Source organism: Felis catus, chromosome A2, assembly GCF_018350175.1.
Source record: "Felis catus isolate Fca126 chromosome A2, F.catus_Fca126_mat1.0, whole genome shotgun sequence".
Taxonomy (NCBI): Eukaryota; Metazoa; Chordata; class Mammalia; order Carnivora; family Felidae; genus Felis; species Felis catus.
The window spans coordinates 108,326,482-108,352,969 of record NC_058369.1 but is presented as its reverse complement, the minus strand read 5'-3'; the positions used below and the strand labels follow the sequence as shown (position 1 = coordinate 108,352,969).

The 26,488-nt window shown below is 34.4% G+C and overlaps 1 protein-coding gene across 7 annotated transcripts in view; it reads left to right on the top strand.

The window, feature by feature from the left end:
* AGMO (alkylglycerol monooxygenase) overlaps window positions 1-26,488 on the top strand; it is a 386,647-nt gene that overhangs the window by 189,568 nt on the left and 170,591 nt on the right. For all 7 annotated transcript variants that reach the window (XM_019825539.3, XM_006929227.5, XM_011280414.4 and 4 more), the window contains 4 exons: window positions 1,610-1,705; window positions 21,503-21,569; window positions 24,429-24,494; window positions 24,586-24,665. In XM_019825539.3, coding sequence (XP_019681098.2) covers window positions 1,610-1,705; window positions 21,503-21,569; window positions 24,429-24,494; window positions 24,586-24,665 — 309 coding nt within the window. The remainder of the gene's footprint in view (window positions 1-1,609; window positions 1,706-21,502; window positions 21,570-24,428; window positions 24,495-24,585; window positions 24,666-26,488) is intronic.

The following is a 26,488-nucleotide window of genomic DNA, read 5'->3' as shown; positions in this document are numbered from 1 at the left end:
TCTCTCTTTCTCTCAAAAGTAAATAAACATTTTTTTTTCAACGTTTATTTATTTTTTGGGACAGAGAGAGACAGAGCATGAACAGGCGAGGGGCAGAGAGAGAGGGAGACACAGAATCGGAAACAAGCTCCAGGCTCTGAGCCATCAGCTCAGAGCCTGACGCGGGGCTCGAACTCACGGACCGCGAGATCGTGACCTGGCTGAAGTCGGACGCTTAACGACTCTGCCACCCAGGCGCCCCAAACATTATTTTTTTAAAAAAAATACTTAAATCATATATTATATATGTGTTTCAAAATTTTTTATTAACCTACTGTAAGAGATCTATTTGAATATATTTTAATAAGTCAAAAAACACTATCATAAATCTTTTGAAACCAAAAGGATGGCTAAGTTTCAAATGGTTTTCTCCTTCACCATTTGAATGAGAAAATTAAAGTATAAAGAGGTTTAAGAACTTTGTGAACATCACGGAGAGATTCTGCAGTAGATCCAAGACTTAAAACGGATGTCCTAAAAAAGAGCCCAATATTCTTTTGTTGCTCACCAATCCAATCCATCTTTAATAATACATTTATAAATAATAAAAACGATCCTGGTTGTGATGACAGTTGAGATTTTTCATGACTTAAGGTTCAAAACAAAACTGGGAATGGTTTTTGTAAATGTCCAATTTTAAATTCACAATCAAACTAAACACAGTTGAAATGATATTGGCCTAATTGAGAACAAAAGCTTTAACAGAAATAAAATTGTAATAATCAGAAGAAATATTAACTCGAGAAAATCTGGAATGTAAAATGAAAGTACAATTCTTTTTATTCTTATTTGTTTGTTTAGCATGTCATTTAATTAAATGTTTTTTTTTTTTTTTTTTTACAACATGAAATCACTCTTGGGAGATCAAAGTCATTAGCAGAACCCAGCAGACTGTGCCTATTAGTTGATTCTAACCAGTTCTGTGGTTTAAGCATAAGTTGTTTTTCTAAGGCAGAGGCATTTCCGTCTGTTAGGAAATATGGACCTTTAAAATTTATTTCCACTATGGCATCATATCATAGCTTCTTCCTTAGTCACTTAAAAAAATTTAGGACATATTGTGCTCTCAATCAACTACATAAAACCATATTTGAAAGAGAAAACTTCTTATATGAAGTTACCTTTTCAAAATAGAATTTCATTTCATTACTCAGCATGCTGGGCCATAATACAGTTTGGGAGCCATCAATGCATAAAGGCACAGGATACTTTTTTTTTTCCAACTAAAGTGAGAATCTCTGTGTATAAGAAAAACCTCTTTACTCCCAGCAAACACATCCAACCTTTTCAAGATTAAGGAAATAACACACCATGTATGCTATTTTAATTAGTATTAAATACGGACTAAAAGTCTGGTGAACTTAGCTTCTACCTGTCTGTAACTTTATCACCTTGTGGAAAATTAATGTTGCAAAGTCAAATGTGGCAATAAAATATATAGAATAAGGCATATTTGCTAAAGAATAAGATGTATTCATGAAGTTTATACTCATAACATTCAATCATTAGTAAAAGTATATTTCATGTTGAGAAATAAGATGTGCAAATTTTTAAATTTTTAATTTTTCAGATATTCTACTCTCCCTTGGCCCTCTTCATACCGCCTTCAGTATATGCTGTTCATCTTCAATTCAATCTTCTCTACCAATTTTGGATCCACACAGAGGTGACTTTTTTTTCTTTTTTGTTTTTAAAGTTCTATACCTAAATAGTTAGCCTGAAGCAATGTCCTGGAAATCCACTAGCAGCTGATTTATTGTGTAAGAAAAATCTTTGTCTGCCTTCTTTAAGGAGAAACATCTGTTCATTTTTATTCCTTTTATATTGAATATATATTGCAAAGTTTATAAGAAGCAATGAGGCCAGTTGGTCTCAATTAAATAAAACAATTTTTGAACTATTAAGTACCAAAACATTCTAATACTATATTCAATACAGTATCTTCCTGTATTACAGTTTATTAAACATTGTTTACCCAAAGATGTTGAAATTCATTTCAACTTAAATATATAAATTTAAATATATATATATAATTTTTTATATATTTATAAATATATACATATATGTAATTTATCTATTGAATGTAACTGTTATTTAAAATATTTATTTTATAATATGATTTATTATATAATAAAACTATTTAACTATTTAAAATATATAATATTGATACATTTTTATTTACATATTTATACTTACACACATACATATCAGTTAGTAGGGACTCTGAAAAAAGTTTAACTCTTAAAGAAATTATGAAAACTCTTTTGATTGGAAATCCTGCTTTATTTTAGACTTTAAGATTTATTTAGAGAATGTTCAATACATTTAGCTTTTTCTCCCCCCAGAAAAGTAGCATATATAATTTTTTGGATTGTCTGTGGTATCTCAAATTGTCAGATTTGAATTTTTGCAGATAGATCATTAAGCAACTGATTGTTTTATGAACTATTGTACTCTGCTGGTTGTCAAATACCAAAAATCAGAGACCTAGAAAAATTTTTGCTTATGTACATGAGAACCTTTTCAAGCATTTGGTATTTGTTGGGAGTGTTTTGAAGTTCCATAGGAAACACATTGACAGGTGTTGCAGATGGTTGAACAATACAGCAAATAACAGCTGCATTAGATACCAAAGCTTGATACACAAAGTACTTTATTTCATTAATCTGCAGTATTCATGCTACTGATTTACTTGGAGTAAAGAGACTGTTATTATGGCTTTGGACATATGTGACATTATTTGAAGATCTGTGGTGAAATAGCATTGCATTTTATGGCAGTTGACATACATCAAATAGTCAAATACTACAACTGTCTGAAAGAGTTGTTGAGGCCAATTCTGACTGTAGAGGTCAAAGACCAAATTTGTTTAAATCAGTAAAGGAAAGCTTTCTGATGATTTACATGGAGGGGTTAAAGGAGAATTACATTTTTATAGCAGCTCTGCTCCAGGTCAAGCCACGTATTGGGTCAGGTATTAGTTTGTGAATACAGAACACTGGTGCCTAAGTAACTTCCGCCTTTTCCTGTGTTCCTCTGAGAGGTCTATGAGCTTGAGTTCCATCTCAGTATGTAAAGAGGCAGTGGTGGAAAGCCACTGGTGAAACATTTCTTTTACACTCAGAGCCTCCAGGTGGCTTCATTTCTAAACTCAAAAGCAATGCATTACAACTTTTCACTTGTGTTATACTTCAAAGTTTTGAAAGTAGTATACAATGCATAATTTCTACAGTTGAGCTGCACAGACAGCAAGAACACACTTTCTGCAATTAAGGTTTGGGTCTTGAAATTTTAAATTATAGTATTAGGTGTGAAAACATTTATAAGATTTCTTACAGCTGTGCATTTATTTCCATTTATTATTATAGACAGCATACTACCATTTATTTAAATAACAGAATCACACAGGAAGTAGAGCCAAGAGATTTGTAACAGTGGCTGTTTCTGGACAGAGGGGCAAGTGAAATGGAGAACTGGAGTGGGGAGAAGACTTAATTTAAAAAAATTAAATGCTTGCCCTAGTTTTTGGAAGTTCAATACACAGAAACAATAGTCCATTCACATAAGCAATACAGAAGCCATAGTAGACGTGACACTGGTGGCCCAAAAGCCCTGAACATTCCTGAATGGAGGTTTGATTCATTCAGTTGTTTCACTGCTACGGACATCCATAAAATCAGTTTTCACTCGGAGGGAGATTTGGTGTTAAAAAGGTACTGATTTTTTAAAAGTGAGGACAGGTTCATTCACTTCAAGCAATTAGGTTAGGATAAGAGAAAGTAAAAAACAACAACAACAAAAAACAAAACAAAAGACTGACAACATGCTTTTGAAATATTGTATATGAGAGAATAAAAAGATCATAAAACAAAATGAAGAGTTTATGATGAAATTTTCTGTTTAATTTTGGATTACTCTGATGGAGAGGTAATATTGTTTATCCCCTTCCTCTTTTCTGAGAGTTATAAAACCTTCTGCTACAAACTGTACTCTCTTGTTTAATTTTTGCCTACATTTTTGTTTATTGTTCCTTCATCCAAAGTGTCCAAAGTACATAGTCAGTTATATTCTTTTCCTCTGAGTTTACTCAAGGCAAGTAGAAAAACTTATTATTTAATGTGTGTTTTAAAGTGAATAACTGTGGAATGTTATAATTTTTTGAGGTTTTAGATGATATTTGAATATTAGATGATCTACACAGTATAATAGCAGTAGTAACATTATCCATTACCTTATCATTATTTATTATGTTTACTTATTATCATTGTTCATGTACACATCAGTTGGTCCTTGGGCAAAGAAATATAAAAGAGAAATAATTCTTTGGCATTAAATATTTGAACCCATACGACTCAAGGATTTTTATCGTGCTTAACTGAAGCCCTTAAATGGAATATGATGCAGTTACAAATAAAATGAGCAATCTTTTTATGGACTAATATGGACAGATGTCCAAAAAACAGAGGTACATACCAAAGGATACTATTTTTATTAAAAAAGGGAAAACAACTATGTGTTTTATATGTTCACATATGCATAAAATGTCTGTTGAAGTATACATGAGTAATCAACTCTTTTCCTAGAGGAGAGATATTTGGGATGGCTAGGAGATAAGGATTAGAATGAAATATAAGCATTAATTTTACTCATTCTAATGTGGGCAGAGAACTTTCTTTTTGTGATACTATTTCCCTAATAACAACGATGTTGTGTGGCATTCCATGTATTTGATGGACTTTGATGAATTTGCTTTAATGAAATGCCTGTTCAAGCCTTTATTTTTATTATTAGTTTTAAGTTTATTTATTTGAGAGAGGAAGAGCTGGGGCGGGGCAGAGAGAGGGAGAGAGAGAATCCTAAGCAGGCTCCTCACTGCCAGCATGGAACCCTATGAGGGGCTCAAACTCATGAACCATGTGATCATGATCTTAGCTGACATCTAGAGTCAGATGCTTAACTGACTCAGCCACCCAGCCACCTCTCAGGCCTTTATTTTTTCTTGAGTTGTTTGCCTAAGTGACTTGGAATTCTTTATAGATTCTGGGTATAAAGCAATGTCAGATACATGTATTTCAATTGTATTTCCTCAGTTTGTAGCATGCTTTTTCATTTTCTTTACGAATTCTTTTGAAAAATATTGAAGCTTTAATTTGAAAAGATTAATTTATCTTTTTTTAATGGTGAGTTCAGGTGTTTTTTTGTCTACTTTTTGTATTTTCTCTAAGAAGTCTTTGATTATCATAAACTTTCAAAGAAATTATCCTAAGGTTTCTTTTGGAATCTTTTGAGTTTTAATTTTATTTTTGGACCTTTAATATACTTGAATAAACTTTAAAATGTGATATTTTGGGGGGTGCCTAGGTGACTCAGTCAGTTAAGTGTCTGACTTTAGCTTAGGTCATGATCTCCTGGTCTGTGAGTTAAAGCCCTTTGTCAGGCTTTGTGCTGACAGCTTAGGATTCTGTGTGTCCCTCTCTCTCTGTCCTTCCCCTACTCATGCTCGCTCTCTCTCTCTCTCTCTCTCTCTCTCTCTCTCAAAATTAAATAAACATTAAAAATTTTTTTCTAAAAGAATATGGTATTTGGTAGGGGTATGTTATTTTATGAATACCCACTTAATATACCACCCTTTAGATACTTTCATTTAGCCATTGGACTACCTAAGTCCTTTGTAGAAAAGAAAATTGACCATATATAGTTAGCTCTAATTTTAGACTTCTATTCTCTTCTATGGATTTGTTTCCTCTTATACCAATCCTTCACATTATTGGGTATTATAGCTTTATAGGAAGTATTGTTTGCACAATTGTCAAACAATTTGTTGAAAAATTCTCCAGGATTTTTTAATGGACAATTATGTAGTTTTTGAGTAGATAGCTTTATGTCTTTATTTCCTTTATTTACGTCATATAGAGTCTGTCTCTTTTTTTTTTGCCTCTTTTAGAGTTCACAGGTAGTATATTTTATGTCAAATTTTGAAAAAAATAAACGCTATTATTTCCTTAAACATTATATCTATACCTTTATCTCTCTCCTCTCTTGGGACTCAAACTACCTACATGTTTATTACATTACTTGATATTGATTCATATCAGCACTGCTTTGTAATTTTTAAAATTTCGCTTTCTTATTAAGATCGGTTCATTTCTATTAATTTGTCTTCAGGTTTAATTACCTTTGTACCTGCTCCCTCTAATGTACTTTTAAGCCCATTCAGTGGATTTCTTACATCAGATATTATGCTTTAGGTTTTAGAATTTCCATGTATATTTATAAATAGTTTTTCTTTCTCTGCTGAAATTATGTTATTCATTATGGCTGTATTTTCCTTTAAGTATTAATTATAATTATTATTTTAAAATTCTTATCTGCTAATTCCAACATCCAAGTCATGTGCAAGTCTACTTCAATTGACTGTTATTTTTCTTGTTATGGATCACATCTGCCTTCTTTGTATGTCTAGTATATTATTATTGTTGTTACATGCCAATCTCCATGGCACATTTGTTGTAGCGATGTTAGATTCTGATATATTCCTCTGACCTTTTCTTATTTTTATTGTAGGAGGCAGGGAAATAAAATTAACTAATTATCCTGCGTTTTTGGAGGTTTTGATTTTCACTTGATAGGACATGGGTCTTTTAGTATGGTCTTTAGTTATGAGGCATATTCTTTATCCTTGGTGGCCTTTAATCTTAGGGCAAGAACTATCGTGTGTGTGTGTGTGTGTGTGTGTGTGTGTGTGTGTGTGTAATTAATGAAATGCCCAAGGTGTTTTCTTTTTTTTTTTAATTTTTTTTAACGTTTATTTATTTTTGAGACAGAGAGAGACAGAGCATGAACAGGGGAGGGGCAGAGAGAGAGGGAGACACAGAATCTGAAACAGGCTCCAGGCTCTGAGCAGTCAGCACAGAGCCCGATGCGGGGCCTGAACTCACCGACTGCGAGATCATGACCTGAGCCGAAGTCGGATGCTTAACTGACTGAGCCACCCAGGCATCCCCCAAGGTGTTTTCAAAGCCACATTAACTTAGTAGGATTTGCTCTCTACATTTTCTCTTACCAGCATGGGGCAGCAGTCTAAATCATTGTCAGCAATTTTCTAGCTTTTTACCTTCCTGGCTTTTCAGCAAGTTCCTTAGAGCCTCTTCCTATACATGAATATTTGCATGAATATTATAAGAATCAGCCAAGAGTCTTAATTCAAGAGTCAGGAGACTTGTGTGCCAGTATTGTGGCTTCTGCCTCTCTGGGTCCTTTCTTTATTGGAGAGAAACCTTTTGGTTTTCAGTCACTCTTGTGGTCTCAAATTTTGATTTCTGATCCTAGCTGGGTGAGGCTGGTACTTTCTCTTTCAGCATCTCCCATTCCCACCCCCTTCTCCTTGCAGTCAGAACATGCCTTAGGGCAGTTATGTATTAGAATCCTACTAAGCCAACTATATTCACTAAGCACAAATGCTGCCATCAGAGATTTGGTTGGTAAGGTATGAGGAAAACAAGTTCTTCTCTTTGGCAACACTATACTCATATAACTGTCCCAATCAGACTTTTTTTTTCCTCACACATATATATATGAATGACACACTTATGAGAATAAGCATCAATAGAAATTAGAATATAGGAGAACTCCAAGAATGCAATGTGAAAAATTAGAAAGCTTAAGAGATATGTAGTGGAATTATGAAGCAACATAACTGAAGAGACAATAGGAATCAGAAGTTTGCAGAAGCCTGGAGATACAGAGAAGAATAGGAAAATGGAACTTTATAGCAGCAAAAAACCGGTAGCAGCATGTGGAGAGAGATTTAGAAGGTCTGACTTCTTTATACAACTAATAGAGTGGTTTATTTATTGCCCTTTTGTATCCCACATTATGATTTTTCATGGAAGTCTAGCAGTATCTATCTGTTCTTCAAAATCTTACGGAGTCTACCCAGAGCCAGTGTTGTGTAAAATGTAGTTTTAAGTCGGTATATCTGTTTTATCCTATCATTTTAGTAAATCACTGAGGAAGAATAAAATGTATACTATTTATAACATGAATTTTAAGTCCTGGTTATAGAGAAACATGCTTAGTTTATCTCAAGTTTCTGTAGCTGTTATTTTGCCCGCTGAGTAGGCAGGAAGCGTGTTGGAATTATTTAACTAGACGACAAAGCTTTTTCATTAACAAATTACTATTTATTTTGCATAAATATGACACTTGGGAAGATATTATTGAATATTTTACACACTATAATTATTAAAACTTAAACGTTAAAATTATAACACAAAGTTATTCATCCTAAGTGCTTTTCTTAAAACATAATAAATGTAGGGGTACCTGGCTGGCTCAGTCCATAGAACATGCGATTCTTGATCTCAGGTTCGTGAGTTCAAGCCCCATGTTGAGCATAGAGCTTACCTAAAAAAATATAAAAAAATTAAAAGTAAGTATTTGCATAATGTAAACTGTGCTTTCCTTTTGAGGCCTCAGGGGTTAGAGTCCCTTAGTTCAAGTCCTAACTTCATTTATTACTATTACTATGACCTTGGACAGTTTACTTTACCTTCCTGTGCCTCAGTTCCCTCATATGTAAAATAAAGATAACAATGCACAGTATTGTGAGTGTTAAAAAAAAAAGATAATTCATGTTCTAATAAATCAATTAGATGTTTGTAGTACTATTATCGTTGTTATCTTTTGTGCATTCTAGGTACCTATTTTATTGTATGTCACTCACTAATCATTCCTAGCCATCATCATGATTATTCATGCACATTTTATAACATAATTTTGATGCATCCCATATTTTGGTTAGTATGAATTATTAATATAAACTAATGCAGTTGGATTTTAGATTTAAGGAAATGATGCCAAAAAATTAGTGTAGAAAAATATGTATCTTTATGAGTTTGAGTTTCTGATGATGAAATGTATTATTCAGGTTTTTTTGTTATCTTCTGTTTTTTTTCTAATTCAGAAACTAATCAACGTGCAAAATCATGAAATTAGCCAAATTTAATGTATCTTTTTAAATATTTCAATTATTATATCCCACAGACATTCATTGAGTACCATTTGTATTCCTCATCTTCCATGTAATAACAAGGACAAAAAAGAATTAAAGACTGGGACAATGAGATACAATATTCTGGATGAAGGAAAAGTAGCTTTAAAAATATTTTTAAATGAATGAATTTTAGAAGAATAAACAGGTATAGTCATCCCAAGCCAAGAATTCTCAGTTACTGATATTTGTCATTGGTCTGATGCGTCCCAAGGAGAAACTTGATGAGATGAAATTTTGGTTTGACTTTTTTATTTATTTCATTTGGTATATCATATGCTTATCCAGCACTCACTTTTTCAAAAAATATTTCAAGCATTTTAACAAATATTATTTCATTAAATGTTTATAACAAGTCTATGGAATAAGTAATACTATTTCCTCAAACTAAGCATGCTAAGTAACTTGTCCTGAGTCACAGGATTAGTAAGTGTCAAAGCTGGGCTTTGTACCAAGTAGTCAGGCTCCAGATTCCTTGTTCTCATCTATTTCTGATCTTAACGTCATAATATAATAGCCACCATGTATTAAACATCCAATATAGGCCACGCAAAAAGTTTCATTTAATTTTCATAAAATAGTTTGAATCACTAAAGGTCAATTCAATTTTTATAGCTTGTAAAGAATGAATATAAGTTCAAATAAATTCAGTTAATGGGGCTTTATATTAAGGGGACATGTGGAAGTACATGCAGCAGGAAACTATCCCAAATTTAATGGACAATTTTAGAAAACTGAAATTTTTATACTTGCCAACTTTGTGAGCAAACATTATCCTTTTAAAAGCTAAGAATATTGGTATTCTACAGTTTATATAAGGCAACACAGCTGGCTTCAGAGCTTACTTATGTTTTGGCCATTACTTCCTCCTCAAACGATATATTTATTTGGTTCTTTGTCAGTGTACAATGATGGATGGCAACAGGTTTTACAAATAATTCTTATGGCACAGTGAAATAAGATGAAGTTGTTGGTTAGTCAAGACAGAACTCAGTTGTAATCTTTCCTGGACCAAATTAATCTATCCTCAGAGGCTAGTACTACTGAAAATCCTTTGGTGATGTTCAGTTGCTTGATGAGCCAAGTCTAAATTGCTTTCATTTTATGTTTCTCATGCACTGCCTTCCAAATAGATTTCCTGGTGTACATCCCATTACTTTCCATTCTGTGCAATTCATTCAAACTAGACTATTTTCCATTTTCTAAATGAATCTGATATATTACCATTGCTGTTTATCTCCTTTCATATTTTCTAGATGTTGCTATTCTATACATTCTTTAAGGCCCAAATCAAATTCCTTCTTCATAAACTGTCCCCTTTTTTAAGATCAAGCACCTATGTGGCTCAGACCATGTGTCAGTCACTATGCTAAGTATTTCATAAGATTTAATCATCATGTAATTCTACTATCCCCATTCAAAGAGAGGGAATTGAAGTTTTAGATGTTAAATAACTTGCCTAGTGTTGTAGCTAGTTAGTACTAGATATGTGATTCAAAGCTTGGTAAACAATTTTCTCCCTTCCTCCTCTGAAATCTGGTATCACTGATTTTACATTTCTTAGAGATGACTCAGATTACCTGAAACAATCCTAATATGTGCTCCTTTTTCTGGTACAGTTGTTAATAGCTCTTTCTTTTACTCTCTTAAAATATGTATTATACACTTGTTTTCCTCCTAAGCAGCTCTTCGGTCTCTCTTAACCTTTCCATTCTGTTATCTCACATTAGCTTATGTCCCTCCCATCAATTACATAGATGGTTATGATAGACTTCTATGGTGATGATTTTAGAACCCTATTAACAAATGAATTGATATTATTAACTAGATATTTTGCAATATATACGGTATTGGAGAAGAGAGGAGAAAAAAATACTCATAGTAAAGATCATAGAGGATTGATTTTGTTCCTTCACATTCATGTGTTGTAACTGTAATCCCCAATGTAATGATATTTGGATAGGGGGCTTTTAGGAGGTAACCAATCAGGTCATGAGAGTGGAATCCTCATGATGAGATTAGTACCCTTGTAAGAAGAGACATGAGAGAGAGGATACAGTAAAAAGATAGCTCTTACCAAACACTGAATCTTCTGGCACCTTGATCTTGGACTTCCTAACCTTCATCACTGTGAGAAGTAAACGTTTGTTTTTGAAGCCACCCAGTCTATTGTATTTAGTTATAGTATCCTGAACTAAGACAGGATGTACTAATTTAAAAAAAATAATAATAATCCTGAAGGGACAAGAAGAGCTTATTCTTAGAAGGAAAGTATGCACATGAAAACAGGGCAAATGAACTTAAGACAGATACTTATAGCTTCTATCTACTGACTGAAAATCCATTCTACCTTTAACTTTAAAAGATTAATACTTGCAAATATTTTTTAACAGACCAAAATGGATGAAGGGTAATAATTAGGAAATCTGTCATATGAGATTGCAAACTCTGCAGTGCAGATTTATAAGTTTTATTGATGGAAGTATCTAGTACTTAGATAATTACATGGTCAGTAACATTTTTTTAACATAATGTTACTACTACTGATAATAATGTGGTTCTTTTTCCCTGAGGATCCAAACTGGTAAATATAAAATTGTGTTACACTAGAGTGAAGTTTCATATGGTTATGCTTATGAATGTTTCCAATTTCCCCTCTGTCAATTTAATTGGTCTTGTTAAAAAAAGAAAGTCACTTGCAATCCACCTCTTTTTGAAGGAACACTTTCAGTAGCTAGTTGCATTTATTTTTTTCCAAGGAAAAGTCAAATGTGTTATTTAACATGTAAGCTGAGATGAATTCAAATAAAATGCTGACTTGTCTAGCTCCTGTCCTCTTGTCTGAGGAATAATACAATCATAAATGACAAGAATCAGCCTTCAAGATAATTTATTATAAATGCAGTCCTTTAAAACTGCTGTTTATTGTATAAACATAGCCTACTCTCATTCTTCTTAACACTAAGCTTTTAACTCTTTAACCCTATGGTATAGATTCATCAGAAATTTACTCCCTATGAAGCTTTTTATGATCCCAACAGTCCTGATTCCTCCAGATTGTTTTATTTCGAAACTATAAATATTGTTTTTTCACTCCTTAGTGTGGAAATTCAGCTACCTCCATATTACATGCTTACTGAAGTAGAAAGCTGCCTAATCAGATAGGAAAACATTTGGCTGTGAATAAATCAGCATTTGTCAAGGATTTCAAAGTGTGAAACTAGGCAGACAAGCACACATCCTAAGAGCTCTGCTTTCTCTTGCTTCCCTGTAGAGAAATCAGAGGTTAATATGGCCGCCACCACCATCTGTCTAAATACTTGAGTGTGTTGTCTTGAATTAACATAGCAGAACTAGTGGGGGAGGTAATTAAGATTTTATTTTTACATTTCATCACCAGATGCTCTACAATATAAATTTATCCATAAATGTTCAGATTGATTAAGTTTTTAACAAGGAGAATAATGAGTGTTTAAAAATCAACTAAGAGCAAAAAGTAAAATTATTTTGACATGGTAACTTGTAGTTCATGTAGTTCATAGATTTTATTCTTTCCTGAAACTTTCAGTGAGGAATTATTATAAAATTTCTTGATAGCAAAAATCATATTCCTATATATATTCAAACACTAAAATGACATTATTACTCATTGTACCTTTAAGTTAAAAAATAGTTAAATTACTGGCACTCAGTTGTAATTTCCATTCTTCTACCCTATGATCTCTCAAAGGATCTTAACACAAAACTTTGCATAAAATAAGTACTGAATAAATACCTATTAAATAAATGTACCTCACATAGGTTATTTTGATTTTTGTATAGTCAATTGAAGAAGCTTATGAACAAGTGAAAACTCTCTACAGCATTTTCCAGAAGCAAACAATCAATGGGATTTTTGGCAATGCTTCACAGTAGGAACGATATAAAAGCATATGTTTTTACTAAAGGTAATTTTTAGCTTCCAACCTAGAAAAGGAACTCAATTTGCTTCTTATTAGGTAATCTTGTGCCCATTATAAATTCAAATTGATTAGAAGTTCAAATATTTTTACTGTGCAATGCTAATTGGGAAGGAAAAAAATGAATGATTTTTCTCATCCTTCTCAAAACTATACAGAATTTTTGAAAAAGAAAACTTTCTATAAAACCTTTTCCTCCCTGGGTGCCTGGGTGGCTTAGTCGGTTAACCGTCTGACTTTGGCTCAGTTCATGATCTCACAGTTCTTGAGTTTGAGCCCCACATAGGGCTCTGTGCTGACAGCTCAGAGCCTGGAGCCTGCTTTGGATTCTCTCTCTCTCTCTCTCTCTCTCTCTCTCTCTCTCTCTTTCTCTCTCTGCTGTCTCCTCACTTGTACTCTGTCTCTCTGTCTCTCTCTCAAAAATAAATAAACATTAAAAAAATTTTTTAAAGGAAAAAAAACCAAAACCTTTTCTTCTGAAATAGTTCTACCTTTCCATTGAAGAGTCCCCTGGACTATAAATAAGCTTCTGTGAGGAAGTGCCTGTGCATCAGTTCGTTTATTTTTACTTCTAAAACCTAGAAGGTCCATAGAAATTCAATAAATCTTTGCAGAATGAATGGACTGGCTGACAAGGTTCTACTTGGTTGGCTTATTATGTGACTATCTTGTAATAAGAAACTTTGAAAAAGGTTTATACATACAGATTTTAATAATCTGAAACATTATTTCTAATGCTAATAGAAAATCTTTATTGGTAATTTGGTACTTAAGATACTTGTTGATTGGCATTCAAATATATATTTAATATATATGATAAACATTTAATAAAGATAAATTTATGTGTATGCATTAATATATTTGTCCTTCAGGTTTTCTTTCTATAAATAGGGCTATAGTACTAGAATATATAATTGAAAGGTCATAGAAATATTTATAACCACTTACTTTTCACAAAGATATGCAAGAGCCTATAGTTATTGTGAAGATCTTTCCAAATAAAAGATTTTTCAAATTTTTTATTCCTAAATGTACATGCAGACATGCTTAGTTGATACATAGATAAAAGAAGGAAGAAAAAAATAAAGGAAGGAAGGAGGGATAGAGGGAGGAAGAGAGGGAGCAAGGAAGGAAAATTGCCATGAAATAAACAACTAATCATGGTATAATTATTAGTCTATTTAATTTTAGTGTGTGTTTGCATTGAACGTTGTGACTAATTTACCTGAAATTTTGCCATTTTCAGATTGCATGTCAAGTATATCATTCTTAGTTAAATATAATATGACAATGATTTGTACATCAGATAATAAATGTATTTGGAACTGGCTTAGTATTTCCCTTAAATACTGACTTCAGTGAAATACAGAAGGCCACAGTGGAACAGGTCTATGAAGCATTAGTCATGTATGATGGTCTAAAGAAGACTAGTTAGAGTCAATGGTGTCACTCTAACCTCTGCTCATCTGAATACAGGCATTTTCCTACTATGGATATTTCATTTCACTTCACCCACAACCCAGTCGCTCCTCAGCATCTATCATATTGTTAGCACATTCACTGTTAATGAGGATTCTGTAAAACATATGCTTCCTAGGACATATTTTCCCTATTATGGTTTTTCCCTCTCAGACAGGAAGCCTGAATATTTGTAAGCATGTCTTATTTGGAAATAAATTTATAATTAACTATAGGCTCGTGGTTTCTTTCTGAAAAGTAAGTGGTTATAAATATTCCATTAGCCTTTCAATAATATGTTCCAGTATTTTTAGTATCCATTAGCATATAGAAAAACTGTAAGTTGGAAATATAATGTGACATTTCCAGTAGTATGCTAAAATTTGACAAAAGAATAGAATTGAGAGGTTTCTTTTTAAAATGGATTTAGAAAGTCTCTTCTCCAACATTAATAGAGTGAGGTGAGAAGAGGCAATTTTCCACACAATACATAAAGTGAAAATTATTTTGTTTTGAATTAACTGAATTTTTGTTTAAAGCAAGTCTTGCCCTCCAACTTGTGCAATAGTTCATCATTTCTGCACTCTTAATTGAACTACAAAAACCTAACCAGTCAATGTTCCCCTATCAGAGCAATCAGTGAAAACAACTAAGAAATGTATAGAATAGAATACGTTAATTTTATAAGAAATAATTTCAGACAGGACATTAATTTAGAGCATTTACTTTGATGCTTTACAGAGTTCAACTCTAAGTGATTTATCAATTTCATTTGTAAAGACCTACAGATGTATGTTTTTCAGGGGATGTAAAGTAATCAAAAAACTCCTGAGAGCTATATTGTGGAAGGAATTAATTGCAACCAGTTCATAGCAGGCATTTACTTATTTGATTTACCACATGTAGTCACTTTATCAATTTCTAAAGCAATATTATTCCCCCTGGTAACTTAGATACAATGGAAGTTTCATTAACCTTTAGGCCTCTGAGTTATTCAACTCACTCAAAATGTGACTGCAGGGCAAGTGGGGAGGAAGGTTGTAAGAACTCTAAAAAGACATTTCAGAATCATTTGGTGATATGGGAATTAAATTTTCTATCTCTGGGTCCTTTCAACTGAAACTGAAGCCCTCACAAACCTGTACTGAGAGAACATAAAAATAATTCAAGAAATTCACCTGCCAATGATCACCAGAATTCAACTCTCCCATTATCTGTTCTCTGATTGTATATGTTTTTGGTTTTTGTTTGTTTGTTGTTGTTACTAGTTTTTGGCCCTTTCATTTTAGCTATTTATCTTAATTTTCCAATTCACTAAATCAAAGATCTGTTTGGACTCCCTCTCCGGGCTTTAATCGCCAAGGGCACTCCAGACTCATGTTTGGTCTCTAGAGATTGGGAATTCGCTAATGCACCCTTCCCTCCAGTTTCCAAACTGGAAGACAGAAATTATACAATGCTTCCCTCCTGAATAACAAAAAGACTGAGGTGCAGCAAGACATGTATACCTATGAAGCAGAAGGGATTATCAACCTTTGGGGCAGATCATTCTTATTTTGGAGTACTGTCCTGTGCATTGTAGGATGTTTAGCAGCACTAAAATCCACTAATCACTAAATTACAGTAGCACTTCCTCCATTTGTGACAGCCCAAAGTATCTCCAAACATTGCCAAATGTTCCCTGGAAGCACAATCATCCCCATTTGAGAACCACTGATATAAAGGTGAAAGGGCATGGAGGGCAGTGAGGGGGATTTATCAATATAATCTTGTTTGGCAGTCACTATATGCAAGGCAGCATTGCATGTGCTGTGAGAAACAAAGAGGCTTGAGTTAGAGTTTCTGTCCTCAATGAACTTTCAATATTGTATAAGAAGTGAACATGAATAACTAGATATCAGAACAGCATGACATAAAAATTAGTGATGCCTCAATATGTATTCAGAGAAAGGCAAAGAAAATTCTCATTGGAAAAATCAAGAAGAATGTTTCAAAATCTAGGTGTGTCTTAAAGGAAGAGCAGGATTCCAGCAGGTTGAGATAAGAGGTTAAGGTCTTTTAGGCAGAAGAAAGAGAACATTGGAAATGGGTCTTGATGAAGAGTTTGAACAGCTTTGAATTCCACATCTTTTGGGCTTCATTTGTTCATTGTAAGAGGCCTTTCATTTGAATTCATTTTATTTTTGATGAGGGAAATGACTTAATGAAAAGATGACGGTGTCTTATGGCCCCTATTCTCCTGGTTTTATATTTAACTCTTTTTCCCCACCCCTGCCATAAACTGTGGGGAGAAAAATGAATATGTGACCAGTCTAGCAAATGATCTAGAGCACTTCTGCTGGATAAAATTTCACTGATAGAATTGAAGTAGCTTATTATTATAAAATTGTTTTATTTATTATTGGTTCATTTATAATAACTTATTATTGTACAAGTAAAAACAGCCCAAGAAATGAGTTTTTTGGGAAATAATTATTTCAAGAAATAGGCAGAAAAAATGTTTAAGTCGCTGTTTCTGAAGTTTGGATGAGAAATTATTATCCAAGTTTTATTAATATGGAAACTAAAAACAATATAAATAAGGGTGAAGGAAATAATCTAAAGACCTTGTTGGGAACATGGGCTCATAACCTCCTAGGACTCATCTATCCCTCTGAGTATATGATGAAAATAGCCATTTCCTCCCAGAAAAAAATACCCACTGGCACATATTCATAAAATTTGGTATAATACTTAGGGTGTTCCTGACCTTCTGAAGCCCATCGATGGCCTTTCTAGGTATCCATGCTTCTCAGGTTATAAAATTCTGAAAGAAAATGACAAGGATACAAGACTTAGATCATTGTTTTGGAAATCTAAGAAACACCAGAAATGCCTAAAATCCCATGAGAGGGCAGTTTAGAATCTGAAGTGTCTAGGTTCTTTATAAATACCTGGATTTCTTTTGGCTGAAATGAGGAAAAAAAGCATTTAGTTATTTTCCATGAAACTTCTAAAAGTTTAAATTGCTTTTATTTGATGGAACTATTTCTGTATCTCTTAAAAGCAATGTGATAGAAAAACAAAATCTCTGAGTTGAAATGAAGAAGACTTTAGCGCTTCTTCCAAGCTGTTTGACTTGGACTGATAATTAAAATTTTCCGAATGTCAGTTTTTTTTTTAAATAACAGAGTATTGGACTATATTGTTTTTAAGTCTTCTATATGTTAGAAAATTCCATCATTTAAATTAACTCATCTGAATCTTAAAAAGCAAGACAAAAAATAACTACCTAAAAATGAGAATAGTTGCAATTATTTCCACAGTAACATATTTTCAGGAAGTGGTTCAAAGCTAGATGTCGTTGAATTGCTAAATGCCTGAATTTGCAAAAGTGGGCGATAATTAAGTCGTTATGCTCAAACCTTATTAATTATTGATGACTTCTCCATGACTGAGTCAGAAGCGTTTTCTACAAGAGAGGTTCTGACTGGGCTGTCTGAATGATGAATCATCTCCCACCCGAGGTGGTCTTCCTCAGCTCCAAGGTACTCATAGGCACTACCAGGAAATTTGACTGTGGTTGCCTGTGTTGTACTTGGCTTTTAACTTAAAAAAAAAAAAAAAGGTGGGCAGGGGGGACTTTCAATATTGATATCACCATGCTTTAGCCTGCAGGAGCAAAAGATTTTCTTTGAGGAAAAGTGCTTGACATTAAAAAAATAATGCACTCAGCCAAGGCTCCAGCCATCTGAATGCACTCACCATTTGTGTGGCTTTAAATCTGGCTGCACACACGCCAAGACCAAGGATCAGAAATGCATCTGGGTAGCAGAAGCTGGTCACCATAGTCTCCTCCACCCCCTTTTGTTGTCTCTTTTTGTAACATATGTTAGGCACCAAAGAGACAAACAAGGATAAAATGGTTTTCTCCTTTCCCATCTGGTATTCTGCCAGAGATACAAAGCTTGAACTGAGCATCAGATTTCAATGTTCTGACTGCTGAGAAACCCCACTTTCTTGTTCTCTATCCATCACCATCCTTCTTTTTAACAAATATTTTTCCACCAAGTACAAAGCAATGGAGTCCAATAAAATACAGGGTTATTTCTACTTACTCCCTTCCCAATCCCTGGCTGTTAGTACTGTATTTGTGGGATGATATCTTTTGTGACTGATTTGATAGGAATGTAGTCTGATATCCTTATACATATTATACATATTCACAGTATTTTGAACTCCTGGAATTAAAAAAAAATACGGATAGTTCTTTGCGTATAAATGAATTCTGTTCTGAGTTATCCAAAAATTCTGTTGTTTCGGGTTCATAATATATCTTTCAGGGAAATAACTTTAAAAATGGTGATAAAACACCACGCTAGAAAAGAAAGAAAGAAAGAAAGAAAGAAAGAAAGAAAGAAAGAAAGAAAGAAAGAAAGAAAGAAAGAAAGAAGAGAAAGAAAAGGAAAGGAGAAGGAAAAGGAAAGGAAAAGAGAAAGAGAGAGAAAGAAAAGAAACTAGGAGGGAGGGTGGTTAAATCAATATAGGACATGAAATATTACACATCCTTTGCATGTAAACATTTCTGTCTGTTGCATAATGAAAACTGACAATCCCTTAGAAGCCTGGCAGCAGGATGGAAACCAAGGGCTGCTGCTTTCAGATGTGTATACAATGGGTTTAGTAAGGAGATGATGGTGGCACCTGCCCTATGGAGACATGCAGCACTGTCATGTGGCAACATTGCTGCAGCTTTTATCTCAAGAGTATAGGACCCCACAAGCTGTGCACAGTGTGGCTACTGCAGCTGTTCACATTTGCACAGCAACTTTAAACTGGGTGTTTTAGTGTCTGAGATTGCCCAAAAGTCATTAAACCCTGCTATATAAAGAGTTGCAATCTAGAAATCTGTTTGGGACTTTAGAGATCTATTAATACTTCCAACTGGGTAACTGAACATTACTTTGTATTACTAGAGTAGTATTTCTTTTATTTAGAATTTTATCTTAATTTTTTCAAACATTTAGATGAGTAGAATAATAGAGTGCATTATGTATATCCATCACTTCAATCAAAAAATCATTATGATTTTGATTCATTTTCATTAATTATCCTTCTTTTTCTTTTTTTTTAATTTTTTTTTCAACGTTTATTTATTTTTTTTGGGACAGAGAGAGACAGAGCATGAACGGGGGAGGGGCAGAGAGAGAGGGAAACACAGAACCGGAAACAGGCACCAGGCTCTGAGCCATCAGCCCAGAGCCTGACGCGGGGCTCGAACTCACAGACCGCGAGATCGTGACCTGGCTGAAGTCGGATGCTTAACCGACTGCGCCACCCAGGCGCCCCTCTTTTTCTTTTTTCATTGCCAAATATCTTTCAGCAAAACATAGATCTCATGTCATGTATACTTCAGTTATACAACTCTAAAAAAACAGTTACTTCCCCCTACACAAAACTCCATTATAATTTTCAATAAAAGCAGTATAATTTACTATGTAATACCCTCTATATAATCATTTTCTTATCCCGCATTGCCTATAAAATGTATTTTATGTTTGGTTTGTTCAAATTGGTATTCTCACAAGACCATCATACTACATCTAGTTGTTACGTATCTTAAATATCTTTTTATCTTAAGCAGTCGCATCTCTCTATTTTTTCCTCGTACCACTGACTCGTTGCCAATTCAAGTATCATCGTTGTCAGTGAATGTTTTTCCCCTAAGCATCATCTAACTTACCCTTTTTTCCTCATATATCCTATAAATGGAAAGTAACTCTAGTGGTGAGTAATTTCTTAAAATATAACAATGTATTGATTTTGTCATTAGTAGGCTCTAAACAAATTGACCTAGGTCATAATTCAAGTAAACATTCTAGTATCTGCCATAATTGATGGAAGAATAATGTAATCAAAATTAAAAGAGTTCCCAATATTGCTTCCAGTTAATGTAGTATATCAAATGTCTTATATGACCTGCTCTTTTTTATGACACCTACCTCATTCCTACACTCCTTGGAATCTGCAGACCCTGGAATGGGGATTCTCACTGGGAAATTTTGAGAGATAACATTAAAGAGTTATAGACCACATTCTGAAGGGTCCTTAATTGAAAAAAAAATACCCCTTTATATATTTGACTTAAAATGTTTTTTAATCTTTATTTATTTTTGAGCGAGAGACAGAGAGACAGAATGTGAGCAGAGAGGGACAGAGAGAGAGGGAGACACAGAATCTGAAGCAGACTCCAGGCTCTGAGCTGTTAGCACAGAGCTCTACACAGGGCTTCAACTCACAAACTGTAAGATCATGACCCAGGCTGAAGTCAGACACTTAACTGACTGAAAAGCTCCCCTACATTTGATTTTTAATTGTGCCTGTAAATTGGACTTAAAGATGGTACATCTACAGGTAAAAGGCCATTAAGGATTCTATTTGAATAAGCAGAATCGCCCTAATGCAGTAGGTAACATGGCTGATTATTGGGTGAACCAACTCTCAACTAACCACAAAGCAAATGTAATATGATGTCTTCCCTTCTTTAGTGATGCGCTGTTACCATTAATCAACAAAGACATAGTTGAAGGGTGAAGAGCGTGAAATGACAGGAGATGTGAGAGAAGTGTGCCTTGACACGGTATATAAATACCGTACTGTTTGTAACCCTCAGAATGTTATTATGTGGATATGTTTAATATTTCCATTTGAAAGATGAGGAAACTGAATATAAAAAGCTTAAGTTGTTTTCCCAAGATCACACAGCAATAAATGGAGGCTCCTGGAGCTGAATTTAGGCAGCATCACTCTTAACCTTTTACTGTACTGCCTCCCAGAATAGAGTTAGGAGATTATCGTTATTTTCATAGGAACCCCAGGAATCAGAGAAACTTCTTCTGACTCTGAAGTCAACCTTGAAACTTGAAATGTCTCTTGACCCACATGGAAAGTTAATGTGAGTATACGTACACATTTATTGATAACTGTGTATAAATATTGCTTTTGTTTTAAACAGATCATTAATAACCTTGGTCCTTTGGAACTGATTCTTAATACTCCTAGCCATCATCGGGTTCATCATGGTAAGGAAATTTGACCTTTTTTCTCCTTATTCATTTCTTTAAAAATACTATTATTTTGTACCTTTTCATCACAATTATTCAACATAGTCACCATTCAGTGTATAAATAGGTATCATGTCTTCCATCGTACCTGGACAAGCCTCTTTTCCAAAGCAATGATTGGAGGGGAAAAATCTTGTTTGGATTTTCCTTTTTGTCTAGATCTCCTTAGTTGTAGTGGAAAACAACTTAACCAGCGAGGGGATACACACTTTCTATGTTGAAGGTACCACCTGACCCAGTGTTGAGGGTCACTCCTATATACAACCAGAAAGTCTCTGGTCTTGAAAATTGTTGCGATTTCAGGAAAGCCTAATAGGAAGAAATTCACTTTTTGCCTAAATTCTGTGAACTGCATTAGCATGACAGAGAAAAAAAATCCCATGTGACTAGTACTTAAGATTTAAAGATACCAGCATAAGACATAACAGAATTATTTACATGTGTGCACCAAAAGACCTGTATAAGAATGTGCATAGCAGCATTTTATGTAATGGAAAAAATAGAGATAAAATTCAAATGCTTATTGCAGGAGAACAGATAAATTTGTAGACTTTTCATATAATGGGGAATTACATACCAAAAAAAACATGTCCAAACTGTTGCAACTTGTGATGGCCTGAATACATCTTACATACATAGTGCTGAGAAAAGGAAGACAGTAATATAATAATAAATACTATTGTTCTGTTTTCATAAGTTTGCAGGCATCGCAGGCAGTGCTGGAACACTGCAGGCCTGCCTTCCCAAGGGGTGGGTTCCTTTCTGCCTGGCAGGGAGAAGAGCAGAAACACAAGTCCCATCATCTCCCTTCAAAAGGAAGAGAAGTGGGTGGGGTCAGGCTGCACATGCTCAGTTACCTCTTCCAAACTTCACATACATTCCTGATCCCAAGGAGAATTGTTAGCGAGAAGCTGGAGAGACTAAGGGTGTTATACTCTTGGGGCTCCCTTCACAGTAAAGGAAACATAAGGAGTGGAGAAGAATAAATCCATACTGAAGAAGAAATAGTTACTAGTGTTCTCTGTTTAGCTTCAGAGCACATTCCCACTCCTGTTGTTTTATGTTCGCATCTCTTACCCTCAGTGTTATTATTATTTTTTTTAACGTTTCTTTATTTTTGAGAAAGCTTGAGTAGGGGAGGAGGAGAGAGAGGGGGAGACACAGAATCCAAACCAGGCTTCAGGCTTTGTCAGCAAGAGCCCTATGTGGGGCTCCAACCCAGGAACTGCAAGATCATGACCTGAGCCAAAGTTGGTCACTTAACCAGCTGAGCCACCGAGGCACCTCTTACCCTCAGCATTATTAATGTTTTGGGCCAGATAGTTCTTCACTTGGAGGTGGGAGGTTAGGAATGGGGCTACCCTTTGTATTGTAGGATTTTGGTTTCTGCATACTAAGTGCAGATAATATCCCCTCCCAGTTGTGACTCTCAACAAATTCTCCAGACATTTCCACATGTCCCTCGAGAAGCAAGATGTTCTCTCCTCCAACTAAGAACCACTGTTTAGCCCATATATAGCAGTGGGTTGTGCATTTGTGTAGCCAGACCCACACTACTTTTGGACTGGAGAGGTTGTCCTGTGTGTCTTCACTTTCAAACATATATTAACATGTATAGAAGGCATGCAAAAAAATGACACATGAAGACAGTTGAATTTGTTGGAGCAGTGGCTTGATAGGTTAATATTTTTCCTTTGATTTATACTTATGTGAATACGGGGGTACATATTTAAGCATTTTTTATTATTAAAGAAACAATACCCAACTATTTCATTTTAAATTATAATTTGAATACTTTGGAAGAAAAATATATATGTTTTGAGTAATAGTTAATAAAAATAATTAAGGGTAATTTAATTTTCACTTATGTCTTTCATGATTAAAATAAATAGTAAAGTCTCAGTCTAAGTAGAAATTTTTTTTTTCCTGGAAAAGATTCAGAGAGAAGAGCTAGAGATAGCAACTCATTTCAAAATTAAAAAAATCAACCAAATGCGAATACACATATATTAGTTATCTTATTCCCTATTGCCTTTTTCTGGGCCATTTAATTTTTAATTATTACTCTTTGATAGTCTTTTTTAAAAAAAAATTTAATGATTATTTTTAAGAGAGAGAGAGACTATGCATGCGGGAGTGGGGAGGGGGCAGAGAGAGAGGGAGACACAGAATCTGAAGCAGGTTCCAGGCTCTGAGCTGTCAGCACAGAGCCTGATGCAGGGCTTGAACTCATGAACAGTTTAATGATGACCTTAGCTGAAGTTGGGAGCTTAACTGACTGAGCCACCAGACACACTACTCTTTGATAGTAAAAAGTAAAATTTTAAAAAGTAAAATTACTCAGAATTATGCCAGATTTCTAAACAACTGGAAAATTAAGAACAAAAACATTTTTTAAAAAATTATGGGATTGAGGACCACATCCTACTTGGCACTGGGTATGGAGTCTGCTCGAGATTCTCTCTCTCCCTCTCCCCTGCCCCTCCCCTGTATGCACACACACATTGTTTCTCTCTCTCTTTTTCTCTCTCTCTCTCCCTCTCTGAAAAATAAATCTGGGGAAATTCCAAACATATATGTAGTTTTAAGGAGTTCTCTGGTAATTTTGGTAAAATTAACTCAATAGGAAAAAAATAAAATAAAAGCAATTTACTTAGCAAATAATCTAATGTTGTCAGTGAAAAGAGATTCTTAGGAAAATCATTTTGTTGCATAAGTCTTAATTTTGTGAATGGGTTCTAAAATACAATAAGATGTTTCAAAAGTATAACTTCATTTTTCAAAACCTTTTTTTTCTTTTAATATTGTGTGTCATAGGCAGAAACCGTTATTGCATTGACAAAAATTATGCTGGCGTTCTTATTATATGGGATAGAATTTTTGGTAAGTAAAATATATGTGAACATAAAAATATTAACTTACCTCCTAAGCTCATAGAAAGTCAAAGATCATATCCTTAATGTTTATTTTCCAGGGACATTCGAGGCAGAAAATGAAAAAGTTGTATATGGTCTAACGCATCCCATTAATACATTTGAACCATTCATGGTGCAGGTAATGTAATTGATTTTATTATTTCTGAATTGGTTATATCCTTTCACAAATTTTATAGCTAAAATAAAGATCAGTTGTTGAAAGGTGAAAGTACCTCACACTATTCTGAAAAGAATTTTTTTTTTTAACCATAAAAGAAGCTAGAAGTAACTCTGACACTCAAGCAAAATCTTGAATTAACTTGGGCAAAATGTGTTTGAAAACAACTCATTTTAAGAACTTTTAAATATACCTACTACAGAGAATTTTTTTCAAAAATAGCCCTTCAAGCAAACATATTCTTTCTCAGAATAGACTTGAAATATATTCATGGATTCAGAAGGAACAGTAGTAAATGCATTATAAAGGCTGATACCACAGTAAGAAAAATATTTGCTTCAAGGCCGCATGACTCTGGTTAGAAATTCAACATGAGGCCTTTGCCCTATTCTACTTGGACCTAAATGTCAGGAGCTATTACGAGTTGGTTAGGTCTGCACATTACCTCACCTGCTAAGACTTGTAGCCCCAGACCAGTTTTCTGTTAGACATGTGGTATTGGTTGTTCACTGATCTCAATGGCTGGCACTAGAGAAATGAGGAATGTCTGTGAAGCTCTGATCCGTCAGCAACAGAGCACCACAAACACTCCTGGGGTTAGGGACTAGCAAATGAGAAAAAGATAAGAATGCTTGAGCAGCTGAAGAGGTCAGGCAGTGACAGCTCTGTACATAGAACCGGGATTATAGCATTCGGGAAGGGCGGTAATTACAGGTTCCCGTCAGGTCTGCTCTCTGATCCTATTTCTTAAAAGTTTTTAAGGAAGTTAAAATAACAAAATAAATGGACATTTCTTGAGCTTTTACTATGTACAGGGTATTGCTAGCAGCTCAGCATGCGTATTTAATGAAACTCTTACTCAAACCTTATGACATAGAGATACTTTTTAATCCTCGTTTTTTAGTGGGTGAGGCTGAATTTCCCCGGATTTAAATAATTCAACCAGCCATACACAGCTTGTCAGATTCAGACGTAACCAAGGAGTGTTGCAGGCCAAGCCCAAGACTTGCTTAACTCAATTTAACTTTTACACTGTACTGCCTCTTCATAGAAAAGGCCGTCACAAATTGCCTCCACTTTTCAAATGAATGGTGTTTTTATCAAGTGAGAAAAGCTGATCATTCATTTCCTTCCTTCTCAACTGTAGGCCAGCTCTGTCTCTCTGTCTTTCCCTCTCTCTGTGTTGGGCATTCCTAAAGTTATATCCCTCAGGAGAATATTAGCAAATATTTCAGAGTACTTTCTTAATAAACTTTATAGAATTGAAATTAATTTAAAAGTAATACATTGAGAACTACCTTTTCACTTGGTATAGTCTTATCTCTGTAATAAGGACATTAAAAGCTTGGTCTTTGTCCTCTGGAAAGGAGCCTTTGAAACTTCATGTGCATATGAATCATGCAAGAATCTTACTAAATTTAGCCCAGATTCTGTTCACTGGCTCTGAGGTGTGTCCAAGATTCTGTATATCTAACAAGCTCCCAGGAGCTGCAGAACCTGTTGTTTCCTTCTGATCCTTAAGTAGCAAGGATATGGGAGCATACACTCCTGATGAGGGCAAGGGGATCAACGCTAAGACAGATGAGAGGCTTGAAAACCGCACAACACTAGCAGCACAAGGAGTTAGATGACAGGATTTGGGGGAAACAAAAATCAGATGATTAGACTTTTTATGAGCTGATGTTGAATCTGTGTCAGGTTCAGTTCCCCAGGCCTCTGTCCTCATGTAAAAATTTCCTTATCACAACTGTGTACAAGACATAGGCTTCTAGACTCTCACTAAC